The 17,180-nt window shown below is 40.6% G+C and overlaps 1 protein-coding gene across 1 annotated transcript in view; it reads right to left on the bottom strand.

The window, feature by feature from the left end:
- LOC124546027 (protein argonaute-2) overlaps positions 1–17,180 on the bottom strand; it is a 280,008-nt gene that overhangs the window by 66,028 nt on the left and 196,800 nt on the right. Inside the window, exon 14 of the mRNA XM_047125002.1 lies at positions 10,063–10,182. Coding sequence (XP_046980958.1) covers positions 10,063–10,182 — 120 coding nt within the window. The remainder of the gene's footprint in view (positions 1–10,062; positions 10,183–17,180) is intronic.

The following is a 17,180-nucleotide window of genomic DNA, read 5'->3' on the forward strand; positions in this document are numbered from 1 at the left end:
TGGTATGTCATTTAAAAATATTTTGTAAGAAACTAAGAAAAATATTTTTGCATCTGACTGAAGGTTTTCAGGGCATGTGGGGAAGTACAAACAAGGCTTACATTATAAACTACCACACAAGATGTAAAAAGTAATGTTTGCAGAAATACACTTCTCACACAAAATCCAAAATTGATAAGCCTTATAATGGTGACATTTTCTAGTTATGCTACAGATACTCAAGTTACCTACCACAAAGACCTCCAGAATGAAATTTTCACACTGCAGTAGCGTGCGCACTTACACGAAGCTTCCTGGAAGATTAAAACTGTGTTCCAGACTGGGTTCAGGTTCCTTTCTAGGACTGTTTTCTGATGCTGAGGTAACAAGACTGCCTTATATACCACCTGAAATGAGGAGTATCCTACCCATTATACTGCCCGCTCCTCCCATGTCGATATTCTGCTGCCCACCAAACCTACGCAATATCCTTCTCTATTCTTGCTCCCAATCCCTTGCCTCTTAGCTCATATCCCTGCAACAGACCTAGTTGCAATGTCTGTCCCATAGATCCTCCAACTACCACCTACTCCAGTCCTGTCACAGGCATCACCTATGCCATCATAGGTAGAGATACTGTGGAAGCAGCCATGTGATCCACAACCTAAACTGCAACCACTGAGCTGCTTTTTACGTGGGCACGATAACCAACAAGCTGTGTGTCCACATGAATGGCCACTGCCAAAGTGTGGCCAAGCAGACAGCTGCACCACCCAGTCACTGAATATGCTGCTTCACTTCAATGGTTGCTTCACAACCTGCACAATCTGGATCCCTACCAACACCGGCTTTTCTGAACTGCGCACATGAGAACTTTCCTACAACATACTTTTGTTCTCATAAGCTCCCCCCCCCCCCCCCCCCCAACCGACCTCAGTCTTTGCCACTCCCTATCCTCCCCTCATCTAACCCCTTCCCCACTCTCACTACGACACTACACATTTCACCAATGCACCTACAGTCTTTCCCCTTTTTATGTCCAGTGCCTTGAAATAACAATGGTAGGGTGGAAGCCAAACGATTTCACACTGATCCCTTAGCAATCTCATCAGTGGTGTATGGTGGAAACTATGGTTTCTTTTGTGCCTCATTTTTGAGCAATTCCGCTTCTTCAAATTTTCTGACATTCAAATGTCATTTTTTTCAACCACTGAATATTATCTTTTCTTGTTGACAAAGTATGTGTCTTATCATTAACAACCAAGTGATGCAGGGCGTTATCCATAATAATCACTTACGGCCTTGACAGATTTGTCATATTGTCTCAAATCTAGAATTGTAAAACAACTGTAAGCTACCATAGACTACCGGAATCAAATGCAGACTACAATATTTTTCCTGGTAGACTTGGATAGTTAAAATTCAACCCGAATTACCTGTACGTCAGGTTTGTTGCATACCCATCGAGAGTCCTCATTTTGATCACTCTGAACATCAGTATGTGACCAGCATTTTTCAGTATGCTTCATCATTCAGATGCGTGGGAATTTTGCAATACAAGGGCCATAGAAAACAAGACAGAAGCTATGTCTAAGTATTGCGGAACCATATATCAGAATTCAATAGCTTTGTTTCTGAGATCACCTACAAAACTTTAGACTCTGTCCACAATATACAAGATGTGTGGCTCAGGAACCTTTACAGAGATAAGGAAAATTTTTGAGGACCACTTCTGAAACAATGAATGAAATGTCTATGTCTACTATGCGCGCGACATCACCTGATGAGCAGTCTAGTATCTCTAATGCTGTATCATTTTCAAAGGGCACTCCTACAACAATTTCTGACAGGCGTAGATAAAGTCATCACTAGAGTTTTTTATGCTTCAAGAGCCTTGCTATTAATGCTGGAAACCCAATACTGGAGGAAAGCTTTTCATTTAATTCATCCTGGCTACAAGCCACATAACCACCGTGCTATGGGTACAACACTGCTGAAGATCAATGTGTTCACACTGTTGTCACAGGTAAGATTAAAAAATCAAATGCTCTCACCTTAATTTCTGATGGATGGACAATTGTGTCTGGACACCAAGTGATTAATTTCGTTGTCACAACGCCGGACCCAATTTCCTTCAATATTAACTGTCTGGTGAGTGCAGGGAAACAGCACAGTTTATCGCCTCAAGCCTTATAAAAGTAATTGAAGAGCTAGGGGATGAAAAGTTCATATGGGTGATCACCAAAAATGCAAGAAATACGCATGCTGTCTGCAGAGTAGTGGAAGAGACGTACATATGTATAGCATGTAGGATGTTCTGCTCATAGTATCAATTTCCTCATGAAGAAACCATGGCTGCGCCTGAATTCCAGGAGCTATTCTAGCACAGCAAGAAAATAAAAATTCAAATTCATTCATGTGCCTCATACTCTGTTGGAATCTAAGCAGAACGAAAAGTACATGAATAAGGCTGCAAATTTGAAACTTCCCTCACCAACTCTTTTGGCTAGAGCTTTAAGTTTTGAATGCCTGATAAAGAAAGAGGTTATTCCAGAATTCACTGTTACCTTTTCACTTCATTCTGATAACACAGTAAGAAGTGCTGTGTTAAAGGAGAACAACATGGGAGCAACTTTAACAAGCAAGTCAATTACTACCAGAGTAATATTTCGAACCGTAGAGTATAGTTTTTATTTTGTTCACAGTGACCACAGTCATTATCACAAGCATCAGTTTTTAGCAATCATTATTTCTGGCTTTCTGCATTAATTATCTTAATTCATTTGATTTCTGTATTAATTTTCTTAATTAATTGGATTTTGTGTTGAAAAGTATTCTACAAATTTGAATTAATTTCAGGGAAAATTTTGGACAAAACTATTGTCACATGACTGAAAGAAAGCAATGTTAATTAGATTACATTTGTGGGTAAATAGAGTAATAGTCATGAGTGGATTTAATAATTTTTAGTTTTATTCAAAAATTATTGATTTGTATGGCGAAAGAGAAATTTTCTTTAGGAGGGGGGGGGGGGGGTTACAGATTTATAATATAGCACTAGAAAACACAGTTTCCTCAAAAAGAAAGGGTAAAATTATATATGTCATGTTAATAGTTTAAAAAAAAAAAAAACTGAAAATCTCAAACACTGCTTCAATACTTCATCAAGCCCATATAAAATGTTTTTCCATTATTCATAAACAGCTTTCACATTTATCACTAATAGCTGGAAACTCTTGCCCTTGACCATGATGATGAACATTCTATTGAGTACAAAACGACAAAAATTATACAATTTTTTATGTTTGTCCATGTAAGCAGTACTTGCACCGAAAGTAATTGCTTTGGTTGCATGAAAGCACAGAAGAAACACAATCAACTTATTTTTTATTATAAAATGCATATTCTGTAAGGATATCAAACATACAACGGACTAATACTAAATGACATACTAATTATGTGCAGGGAGGGGAGGGTCATCAGCTCCCAGTTTGGTTGGTTGGATTGTTGGGGGGGGGGGGGGGGGGGGGGGGGGGGGAGCGGAGGCAGGGATTAGGAACAACAACAACAAACAGCGAGGTCATCAGTGTCATCGGATTATGTAAGGATGGGGGAAGGAAATTGCCTGTGCCCTTTCAAAGGAACCATCCCCTTTTTTGCCTGGAGTGACTTAAGGAAATCACGGAAAATCTAAATCGGCCAGACGTGGGTTTGAACCATCACCCTCCTGAATGCGAGTCCGGTGTGCAGTTCCCAGTTTCTCTCTTACATGTTCTGTAATATTCTCTCCCTACCAATGCTACCAATAGTATCATTAATCCTACCATTTACTATATCATTTATATACTGTGCTGAAACTACCAAACTCTAGTTCTGGTAGGGTACAACTCTTCTCAAAGCACTTCTGAAAAACCTGCACAGCTAATCTCCTTCATAATTGTCTATCTTTATTGAACAAATAATTAACAGGCAGTTTGGCACAAAACTGACAGCTGTATCTGCATTTTAAACAATAACTTGCTCTCGTTTTCCAACTGGCACTGCCATTGTCCTCTTGGGTGTTCCATCAGTCCACTTTCTATCTAATGAATGCCTGATATTAATTCAAGTACCTCCTACCCATAGTAGACTTCCAAACATCACACCCATGATCTTGCATAGAAATTACTGCATTGGAACAACATCTGTCTTTCACATTAATATTTCACATCCATTAATATCTGAATAGCCAAAGCCAGCGTCTTTGAGGCCTGTGTTGTTGTTGTTGTTGTCTTCGGTCCTGAGACTGGTTTAATGCAGCTCTCCATGCTACTCTATCCTGTGCAAGCTTCTTCATCTCCCAGTACCTACTGCAGCGTACATCCTTCTGAATCTGCTTAGTGTACTCATCTCTTGGTCTCCCTCTACGATTTTCACCCTCCACGCTGCCCTCCAGTACTAAATTGGTGATCCCTTGATGCCTCAGAATATGTCCTACCAACCGATCCCTTCTTCTAGTCAAGTTGTGCCACAAATTCCTCTTCTCCCCAATTCTATTCAATACCTCCTCATTAGTTATGTGATCTACCCATCTAATCTTCAGCATTCTTCTGTAGCACCACATTTTGAAAGCTTCTATTCTATTTTTGTCTAAACTATTTATCGTCCACGTTTCACTTCCAAACATGGCTACACTCCATACAAATACTTTCAGAAACGACTTCCTAACACTTAAATCTATACTCGATGTTAACAAATTTCTCTTCTTCAGAAATGCTTTCCTTGCCATTGCCAGTCTACATTTTATATCCTCTCTACTTCGACCATCATCAGTCATTTTGCTCCCCAAATAGCAAAATTCCTTTACTACTGTAAGTGTCTCACTCCCTAATCTAATGACTGCAGCATCACCCGACTTAATTCAAGTACATTCCATTATCCTGGTTTTGATTTTGTTGATGTTCATCTTATACCCTCCTTTAAAGACACTATCCATTCCGTTCAACTGCTCTTCCAAGTCCTTTGCTGTCTCTGACAGAATTACAATGTCATCGGCGAACCTCAAAGTTTTTATTTCTTCTCCATGGATTTTAATACCTACTCCCAACTTTTCTTTTGTTTCCTTTACTGCTTGCTCAATATACAGATTGAATAACATTGGGGTGAGGCTACAACCCTGTCTCACTCCCTTCCCAACCACTGCTTCCCTATCATGTCCCTCGACTCTTGTAACTGCTATCTGGTTTCTGTACAAATTGTAAATAGCCTTTCGCTCTCTGTATTTTACCCCTGCCACCTTCAGAATTTGAAAGAGAGTATTCCAGTCAACATTGTCAAAAGCTTTCTCTAAGTCTACAATTGCTAGAAATGTAGGTTTGCATTTCCTTAAGCTTTCTTCTAAGATAAGTTGTAGGGTCAGTATTGCCTCATGTGTTCCAACATTTCTACAGAATCCAAACTGATCTTCTGCGAGGTCGGCTTCTGCCAGTTTTTCCATTCGTCTGTAAAGAATTCGCGTTAGTATTTTGCAGCTGTGACTTATTAAACTGATAGTTCGGTAATTTTCGCATCTGTCCACACCTTGCTTTCTTTGGGATTGGAATTATTATATTCTTCTTGAAGTCTGAGGGAATTTCGCCTGTCTCATACATCTTGCTCACCAGATGGTAGAGTTCTGTCAGGACTGGCTCTCCCAAGGCTGTCAGTAGTTTTAATGGAATGTTGTCTACTCCTGGGGCCTTGTTTCGACTCAGGTCTTTCAGTGCTCTGTCAAACTCTTCACGCAGTATCATATCTCCCATTTCATCTTCATCTACATCCTCTTCCATTTCCATAATATTGTCCTCAACAACATCGCCCCTGTATAGACCCTCTATATACTCCTTCCACCTTTCTGCTTTCCCTTCTTTGCTTGGAACTGTGTTTCCATTTGAGTTCTCGATATTCATATGAGTGGTTCTCTTTTTCCAAAGGTCTCTCTAATTTTCCTGTAGGCAGTATCTATCCTACCCCTCATGAGGTAAGCCTCTACATCCTTACATTTGTCCTCTAGCCATCCCTGCTTAGCCATTTTGCACTTCCTGTCGATCTCATTTTTGAGATATTTGTATTCCCTTTTGCCTGCTTGACTTACTGCATTTTTGTATTTTCTCCTTTCATCAATTAAATTCAGTATCTCTTCTGTTACCCAAGGATTTCTACTAGCCCTCGTCTTTTTACCTACTTGATCCTCTGCTGCCTTCACTATTTCATTCCTCAAAGCTACCCATTCTTCTTCTACTGTATTTCTTTCCCCCATTCTTGTCAATTGTTCCCTTGTGCTCTCCCTGAAACTCTGTACAACCTCTGGTTCTTTCAGTTTATCCAGGTCCCATCTCCTTAAATTCCCACCTTTTCGCAGTTTCTTCAGTTTTAATCTACAGTTCATAACCAATAGATTGTGGTCAGAGTCCACATCTGCCCCTGGAAATGTGTTACAATTTAAAATCTGATTCCCAAATCTCTATCTTACCATTATATAATCTATCTGAAACCTTCTAGTATCTCCAGGGTTCTTCCATGTGTACAACCTTCTTTCATGATTCTTGAACCAAGTGTTAGCTATGATTAAATTATGCTCTGTGCAAAATTCTACCAGGCGGCTTCCTCTTTCATTTCTTAGCCCTAATCCATATTCACCTACTACGTTTCCTTCTCTTCCTTTTCCTACTGTCGAATTCCAGTCACCCGTGACTTAAATTTTCGTCTCCCTTCACTGAATAATTTCATTTATCTCATCATACATTTCATCAATTTCTTCATCATCTGCAGAGCTAGTTGGCATACAAACTTTTACTACTGTAGTAGGCGTGGGCTTCGTGTCTATCTTGGCCACAATAATGCGTTCACTATGCTGTTTGCAGTAGCTTACCCACCCTCCTATTTTTTTTTATTCATTATTAAACCGACTCCTGCATTACCCCTATTTGATTTTGTATTTATAACCCTGCATTCACCTGACCAAAAGTCTTGTTCCTCCTGCCACCGAACTTCACTAATTCCCACTATATCTAACTTTAACCTATCCATTTCCCTTTTTAAATTTTCTAACCTACCTGCCCAATTAACGGATCTGACATTCCACGCTCCAATCCGTAGAACGCCGGTTTTCTTTCTCCTGATAATTACATCCTCCTGCGTAGTCCCCGCCCGGAGATCCGAATGGGGGACTATTTTGCCTCCAGAATATTTTACCCAAGAGGACGCCATCATCATTGAATCATACAATAAAGCTGTATGCCCTCGGGAAAAATTACAGCTGTAGTTTCCCCTTGCTTTCAGCCGTTCGCAGTACCAGCACAGCAAGGCCATTTTGGTTATTGTTACAAGGCCAGATCAGTCAATCATCCAGACTGTTGCCCCTGCAACTACTGAAAAGGCTGCTGCCCCTCTTCAGGAACCACGTGTTTGTCTGGCCTCTGAACAGATAACCCTCCGTTGTGGTTGCACCTACGGTACGGCTATCTGTGTCGTTCAGGCACGCAAGCCTCCCCACCAACGGCAAGGTCCATGGTTCATGGGGGGGTTGAGCTCTGTATGCAACGAAAATTTGTTGCCTTTAAAATGATCATCTATCTGAAGCAACGTGAGAAATTTCAATAATGTGGGACATTTCTTCCTCTTGTAACATTTACATACACTATTTAAAAAAAACTGATATCCTCAAGGAAAAGGCCATTTCATTGATAGCTGGCATGACAGATAGTACATCATTATAAAAGTATATGATAAATTCAGACAAAATGAAACACACGAGCAGGAAGTGGTGTCAAAACAATTTACATCAATACACAGTGTACTTGTGGCATCACAGATGTGTATTCTCACATGCAAACAATTGTGAATGTGCCAAATGGCACCCTGGAATAGATTGTTGCAAGCATCTTGCAGCACTTGTGGCAATTCGTTAATTGTTCTGGATAATGAATAAGTTTATACTTAATGTCCCATATATGTTCAATTAGTAACAGATCTGGCGATCTTGCTAGCTACGTTGCAGCAACTGTATTTGGAAGTGAATTGTCCTACGGAAAAAACGCATCACCTTCCTATCAAAGAAATGGAAGCAGAATGGGTACAACAACCTGTGCAAAGTGATGAGCAATGGTTTCTTTACCCAACAAGAAAACCAAATGTGACTGCAAGTTGTAACTGATGATGCCCCACACCATGAAGCCTCGGGTGTTACCTGTATACAGTGGGCAAATGCGCTCAAATAGGTCACTCACCAGGTCAGCACTGTACATATGTACGTCCATCACTCACAGACAGACAATTTCATCACAGAAGGAAACAGAGTGTCATTCCACTCTCCAGTCAACTATTTCACGACACTAGGGCAGCCATTTATGGCGGTGTTCTGGTGACAGTGGTAGCCTGAACAGACGACGTACATGTCACAGGTGCAACGTGTGCCCAGATTTTATCTGAATGACGTTTGGTAACCCACCACTGTTCACACAATGCATGAACCTTGACGTGCTTTTACACTATGCAGACATACAGAACCTGTCTACAGGTGTGGTAATGTTCACAAATCACTGCTAAAAGTAGCAACACACCAATACATTGTGCCCAACACATGCAGGAACCTGTCTAAATACCTGTCCATCTTCGGGACACAAAGTGACACTGTTCAAACAGCTGAAGTTGTCCAACAAGAGTATGGACTATCAGTTGGGCACGGTTGCAGGGAATGGCAGTTGCGAACACTGTTGACCTCTAAACTCAGCAAAGTTACTAACTGCAAAGTCAAAACAGAGGTTGTACATACAGGCATCCAGAGCACCTTCTGATCGCCAATGACTATGGCAAATGAATCACCAATGCTAGAACCCCTCACAGAATGCACACATTAATCCCCATATGCCCCTTAACGCAGTCCTTTAAGCTGGGCTTTTATGTAGGTAAATAAGTTTATATGAAAACAAATGGTGTCTGTCTAAAAATAATTCCAACTGTCACTTGCTTCTTCCTTACACACTTCTTTCCCAGTATCTGTAGCTTTGTTGTGCTCCTCTCATTACAGTCTATCGTATTGTTCTGTCCCTACTGTTTCCTCTTTACGAACTGACCAACAAGGAATAAAGGCCCACTACTTTTGCTTCTCTTTCTCAAAGGGCTCCTTCACCGAATGCACAAATTTGCGGGCATTGCTATGCAGTAAACTTTTCTTCTTCTGTTTCACCACCCATCACACTGGACATGATTGGAAATGAAACAGAAGTGAATAAACACTAAAAACACTGAGAATTAAGTGAAGTATGAACTAGTCTTCTAGTTCAATAAAGTGAAACGACAGCACCGGACACACGTGATACTCACTGTTATGTCTCCCAACATATTCGCACGTTAGTTTTACAGCAACGTAATATGACTTGTGCTACCTGCTCAAGAACACAATATCGTCTGCTGGTTTACGCAGTTGCTTATCAGTGAAATGAGGCTACTGAGCTGTCAGTAGTGAAGGTTCCTCTCCCAAACTATAAATGCACGCTATGTTAATAAAAAAATTCTTATGCAGGTATATGGTATTTATGAAGATACAATTCAACAAATTGTATACTAGTAATATTCCATGTTAACTTCTCAAAATAATGGGAGAACATTTGTATGCACTATGGTAAGTGTACTACCACACTAAAGTTTCTATAATGTAAAAAGGATACAAAGCATTTTTTCTAAATAATCATAGAACTTGCTGGTAAAATGTACAATCAAGGAATACCCCCCCCCCCCCCCCCCCCCCCCTCTCTCTCTCTCTCTCTCTCTCTCTCTCTCTCTCTCTCTCTCTCTCTCTCTCTCTCTCTCCCCCTCCCCCCCCCCCCCTCTCCCTCTCCCTCACACACACACACACACACACACACACACACAAACACACACACACACACACAAACACACACGCCGACGACAAAAGTATGCTGGAGTCTGATAAAGGTGCTAAATACAGATTAATACAATGGTTTTTGGTTTTGTGTGAATTTAACACACAAGATTTCCACTCGTGTTGCATTACAACTTTGTTATGGTTCAAAATGTTATTAAAGAACTTGCAGATGAACTTACATTGTTGTACGCTATGCGTGGGGCATCCAAAATTCTTGCACTGACACTCTCGAACTGATCACTGATAACAATTCCAAATTCTTGGATACCACTATCCTTGTTGAAGTTAGCTTGATGGATCTGAGAGAAGGAAATACAATATCAACTAAATGAACTAATGGAAACATACACTGATTTTTATGTAAATACACCTGACAGCATGTAAAAAAACACACACAGTATTTTGGTCATAATTCATCGATTCTTCTAATAGTAGTCTAATATAAATCATATAAAGATACCACTACAGTGGCCCAGCCTAATGGAGAAAGTTTCATGACATTGTGACCCCTGCATACAAAAATACTTATCACTGAAAGACTTTTCTTTTGCCAGTGATTCTCAAAAAAATTAAAGCTACAGCTTTAAGAGTATGAATGGTGGAAGATATTTTGTTTTTCTGTATCCTCTGTTTATACCGAATAATACATTTCAAAAACTCAAATATTTTAAATTCAAATTTATTGACTTTGTTGACAATTCCCATCCTTTTTGTTTATGCTCTTTACGGGTATGCTGCCGGATATGAACGTCTTCACTCCACAATATTTTGGCGATCCATCTGGCCTCCATCTTCAGGTGTGATCACCAAAATATCGTGTAGTGAAGATGTTCATATCCGGCAGCATACCTGTGAAGAGCACAAACATATAAGACACCGGGAAAATCTATGCAATCACAATCCCCATCCTTGTGGCACAATTTTGACAACAGGTAAGCAGACATCGTTTTCTATCAAAAGTACGGAATACGTTTCATTCATTTAAGAAAAAACAAATGTGGCTAAGTGAATAAGCGTCAGCCTACCAATCTAAAATCTCCGATTTTGACCCCACCCACTGTTGGAAATTTTTGTAGCCATTTTTTGCTTCATTGCCTCTAAAACCAATTTGTCAAGATGAAAATGTCAAGTTGCACCACAGTTACATCAAACTGTAGGTTTTTCTATAACTGGCTGAGTAAGTACATCAGAAGGACGGTGAAGGCATACGGTATCCGATAGAGCTATGGCTAGTAAACCACTGCAGTATTCAGACTGACTCCATACTGCCAACCATGTAACTTTTAAGGGGGAACAGTTGATAAATATAAGAAAAAACATAAAACTATATATAAAAACAAAGATGAGGTGACTTACCGAACAAAAGCGCTGGCAGGTCGATAGACACACAAACAAACACAAACATACACACAAAATTCAAGCTTTCGCAACAAACTGTTGCCTCATCAGGAAAGAGGGAAGGAGAGGGGAAGACGAAAGGAAGTGGGTTTTAAAGGAGAGGGTAAGGAGTCATTCCAATCCCGGGAGCGGAAAGACTTACCTTAGGGGGAAAAAAGGACAGGTATACACTCGCACACACGCACATATCCATCCACACATACAGACACAAGCAGACATATTTCAATGTCTGCTTGTGTCTGTATGTGTGGATGGATATGTGCATGTGTGCGAGTGTATACCTGTCCTTTTTTCCCCCTAAGGTAAGTCTTTCCGCTCCCGGGATTGGAATGACTCCTTACCCTCTCCTTTAAAACCCACTTCCTTTCGTCTTCCCCTCTCCTTCCCTCTTTCCTGATGAGGCAACAGTTTGTTGCGAAAGCTTGAATTTTGTGTGTATGTTAGTGTTTGTTTGTGTGTCTATCGACCTGCCAGCGCTTTTGTTCGGTAAGTCACCTCATCTTTGTTTTTATATATAATTTTTCCCACGTGGAATGTTTCCTTCCATTATATTGAAAAAACATAAAACATTAGAGACAGCATGTCATGACAGGACTGACTCCTCACATCTGCCCTTATAATACAATCATGTAACTGAGGCTCAGACTTCCCAAGACTATCCATAGCTGGCAAAACACAGTGCAGTATCATCTTTATGAAGACTTTCTTATTTCTGATATTTACTGAGCTTTTACAGATATTGTTTATGATCAATTTCATTAAAAATTAATATATTGGGAACCAGAAGTTAGTGTCTCCAGTTCCTTGAACTGTGCTCTGTAGAACCTTCTTGAGTCAATATGACAAATAATTCATGTTACACTGTTTTAGACTCAGAAAATCCTAGTTTTGCTTTGCGGACTGTTAGAATATGATCCTGTATGATGATACGGAAGGAAAGTATGTCAACTTTTTTTCTTCCTTTTTTCCCTCTCCCACTGATGTCTGACAATTACTGTATTGCAAATACAGATCTGCTTACGAACTTCAAGAAATTTGTAGCAGGCTCCTCCAAAACAAATTTATCACAAAGTTGTAATACAAAGAATTTAACAGTGTCAATCTCTTCTATCTGCTTGTCATATTTTAGTCATATACTGGGAGAAAACCTCTTACAAAGAGCCTACAGTGGAACCTTGTGGGACACCACATGCAATATATTATTGTAATTTAGTGTTAAATGCCTCCAAGAAATCGGAATATACTAGTATATTGTAATATATTGTTTTATAAATTAACTACCAGAGATATCTCTGAAATTATTTGGAATGGCTGGTCTGAAATACCCACAGCAGCATCTACTGAACCTGACAACCCAGTGTCTTAAGTAACAATTAAAATTGTTCATTGAAATGTTTTCTTACTCTGCAGAGACAATTGCCTATGTATCATCTACTCCAACTATCTGCATCTCCTCACCTCTGGTTCCACCAGTCTCCTCCACTACATCCTACATTGTCTATTTTGTTACCTGATACGACCTTTTTTCCTCACAGTACATGTGCTTTCAATATTATGTAGTATGCCTTGTAATGAGATATAACAATGTCACAGTTCATTCTGACTGACACAGATTTTGCTTTTTGTCTTACAAGATACCTTTACTTCTCAAGTAATCCATGAATTTTTTTTGTAAACTTTGGTCTACCATTTGTGATTTCGTAAAAACATGTATATGGGTCAGTCTGTTTAGTCACGTTCGCTAATTCCGTCACACACTGGAGAGCCAAAGGAACTCTTACACCTGTCTCATAACGTGTAGCATGTAGAAGTGCAACAACGCGACGTGGCCTCTACTAATGTTTGAAGTAGTGCTGGAAGGAACTGACACCATGACTCCAGCAGGGCTGTCCTCGAATTTGTATGAATACGAGATAGAGATTCTTCTGAACAGCATGTTGCAAGGCATCCCAGATATACTCAATAATGTTCATGTCTGGGGAGTTTGGTGGCCAGCATAAATGTTTAAACTCTGAAGAGTTTTCCTGGAGCCACTCTCGATGTGTGGGTGTGACACTGTCCTGCTGGAATAGCCCGAGTCAGTTGGAATGCACAATGGACACGAATGGCTACAGGTGATCAGACAGGATGCTTATGTATGTGTCACTTTTCAAGAGTCATATCTAGATGTATCAGAGGTCCCATGTCACTCCAAATGCACAGGTCCCACACCATGACAGAGCCTCCACCAGCTTGAACAGTCACCTGCTGACATGCAGGGTCCATGGATTCATGAGGTTGTCTCCAAACCCGTACATGTCCATCCACTTGATACTATCTGAAATGAGACTGATCTGACCAGGCAACGTTTCAAGTCATCAACAGTTTGATGTCTGTGTTGACAGGCCCAGGTGAGGTGTAAAGCTTTGTGTCGTGCAGTCAAGGGTACACGAGTGGGCCTTTGGCTCCAAAAGCCCGTGTCAATGATGTTTCATTGAATGGTTCACATGCTGACACTTGTTGATGGCCCAGCATTGAAATCTGCAGCAATTTGTAGAAGTTCTGCAGTTCTGTCACACTGAACAATTCTTTTCAGTAGTCGTCTGTCCCATTCTTGGAGGATCTTTTTCCGGCGGCAGCGATGTCGGAGATTTGATGTTTTACCAGATTCGTGATATTCATGGTACACTCGTGAAATAGTTGTTCAGGAAAATCCCCACTTCATCACTACCTCGGAGACGCTGTGTCCCACTGCTTGTGCGCCGACTATAACGCCATGTTCAGACTCACTCAAATCTTGACAACCTGGCATTGTAGCAGCAGTAATTGATCTAATAACTGCACCAGGCACTTGTCGTCTTATATTTGCGTTGCTGACTGCAGTGCCATATTCTGCCTGTTTACATACATCTGTATTTGACTATGTATGCCTATACCAGTTTCTTTTGCACTTGAGCATATATGATACAGTTAAAAATGATATAGTCTGTTGTTCACATATGACCACACTGCCAGCTATCGCTGGCTTCCCTGTTCGATCTATATAGTTAAGTGGGATACAGGCTTTGTTCTGTTAAATAATATACTGTGCCAAAACTGAAATTTACATAGCTGAGGACTACTACACATTTTTGTATGGCAAAGTGAGTGAATACCTTGACCAGTTTCACTACTGAATCAGTCACTCTACAATGTCTTCACATCCTAGCTCAGGTGTTTGACCCCCAATGTTACTCATTGTTCTGTGATTTGTCAGGTTTTTATTAACCCTTTTGATGTTACAGACATGCTCTCCGCATTCTGTGCTGAGAATGGCTTTGTTGTGGCTGTAATCCTCGCCAAACGCTCCTATCGTGCCGAGAGATGTCATTCCGGCCACTATGAAATATTTATCTGATTTTATGAAAACTATTATTGACTTTTGCACATTTTACACTCTTCTATCTTTATTCGATAAAGGACTGAATTTATTTTTGTTATTTATCGTACTTAATGTGCTGCACCAAATAACTTAAAAGAAAGTACAAAATTTTAAAGTGTTTGCAGAGATAAAACACACTGTATAAACTTGGAAATGGTTGGTTTTAGCTTGCACAGTGCAGTATATGAAATTTAGATAAGGTATCTAAATTTTATTTAAAATCGTGAACAGAACCGTATCTCATTAGTTCTCCAGCATTTCAATCAGTGAGCATCGGGAATATATGGTATTAACAATCCTCATATTTCATAACCGGTTCACGATACTGAAATAAGGTTTTTAGCAAATTATACCGTGCAAATAGGCATAGACATCTTACGACAAATACTTGAAACTTTATCCACTAAGATATGGAAGTAACTTGTCGCCAGCAGTGAAATTTTGGTAGGCTCAAGATGCATACAGACGTCAATAATGTTATAGGAAAACCCAAGTGGTGCACATATAAACATCCACAGCACCTGGGGAATGGTAGAGCAAGGACATGTACACATGTCCACAGCGGCTACAGGCTTAAATCTCCTTTACATCCAGCAGCAGACTGCTCATCTTATTGAAATGACTGTGGTGGGGTGAAGCCTCTGATCCTTTGCAGAGCACAGTTCAGTGTGATATTTATTCCCCTGGAGGTCTTAGGAACACACCCTTTTATGCACATTTCAGGATTAAATTATTCCATGTACACAGAAATCTTTGCAACCCGACATTTGTCGTCAAGCCTACGGAGGTCATGTTCTATGTTATTATATACGGAAGTAGCATTTAGTTGTCTGTGCAAGTGCATGCAATTTTGTGCATAGCATCACTCACTATATGCAGCTGTCTAAGTGTGTTGTGTCCAAAATCGCGCTTTTCATCCAGCTGGATTTATAGGTACCATTCAACAGTGTGGAGCATTTTCTAATTTCTCTGTAAGATTTTTATGTAAGGAACATTAAGCTTTTGAGTGTACTTACACTATGTGATCAAAAGTATCCAAATACCTGGCTGAAAATTACTCACAAGTTGGAGGCGCCCTCCATTGGTAATGCTGGAATTCAGTATGGTGTTGGCCTACCCTTAGCCTTGATGACAGTTTCCACTCTTGCAGGCATTTGTTCAATCAGGTGCTGGAAGGTTTCTAGGGGAATGGCAGCCAATTCTTCACAGAGTGCTGAACTGAGGAGAGGTATTGATGCTTGTCGGTGAGGCCTGGCATGAAGTCGCCATTCCAAAACATCCCAAAGGTGTTCTATAGGATTCAGGTCAGGACTCTGGGCAGGCCAGTCCATTACACGGATGTTATTGTCATGTAACCACTCTGCCACAAGCCATGCATTATGAATAGGTGCTAGATTGTGTTGAAAGATGCAATCGCCATCCCCGAACTCCTCTTCGACAGTGGGAAGCAAGAAGGTGCTTAAAACATCAATGTAGGCCTCTGCTTTGATACTGCCACTCAAAACAACAAGGGGTGCAGTCCCCTCCATTAAAAACATGACCACACCATATCACCACCACCTCCGAATTTTACTGTTGGCACTACACACACTGACAGATGATGATCACCAGGCACTCGCCATACCCACACCCTGCCATCAGATCGCCACATTGTTTATCTTAATTTGTCACTCCACACAATGTTTTTCCACTGTTCAATCGTCCAATGTTTGCGCTCCTTACACCAAACAAGGTGTTGTTTGGCATTTACCAGCATGATGTGTGGCTTATGAGTAGCCGCTTGACCATGAAATCCAAGTTTTCCCATCTCCCGCCTAACTGTCAGAGTACTTGCAGTGGATCAAGATGCAGTTAGGAATTCCTGGATAGATGTCTGCCTATTACACATTACGACCCTCTTCAACTGTCGGCTGTCTCTGTCAGTCAACAGACAAGGTCGCCCTGTAAGCTTTTGTGCTGTGTGTGTCCCTTCATATATCCATTTCACCATCACATCGGAAACAGTGGACCTAGGGGTGTTTAGGAGTGTGGTAATCTCACATACGGACGTGACAAGTGACACACAATCACCTGACCACATTCAAAGTCCGTGAGTTCCACGGAGTGCCCCATTCTGCTGACTAGTGAAGTCACTGATATTGAGTACCTGGCAGCACAATGCACCCAGTATGAAAATCTTATGCTTATGGGATGTCCTGATACTTTAGATCACATAGTGCATGTAGTTATCTGTGGAGGGGCTAAGGTAAATTTGTCATCTACAGACCATCGGCGTATCTGAGAAAGAAACCTACTTTCCATTCTCACCTGCTCAGTTCTCTTATGTTCTGACACCTCAGCTGAGATTGTCTGCACAGACTACAGTCTTCTTCCTGCAACTGGCACAAGAGATGTTCGATTACCAAATTCCGAAACACTGGCACACAAATCTACCCTGTGGACTCCCCTCCCTAGTTCAACTGGTTAATTCTGTGTGCTGGCTGTCCATGCCATAACTCT

This window comes from Schistocerca americana, chromosome 8 (assembly GCF_021461395.2).
Source record: "Schistocerca americana isolate TAMUIC-IGC-003095 chromosome 8, iqSchAmer2.1, whole genome shotgun sequence".
NCBI classification, from domain to species: Eukaryota; Metazoa; Arthropoda; class Insecta; order Orthoptera; family Acrididae; genus Schistocerca; species Schistocerca americana.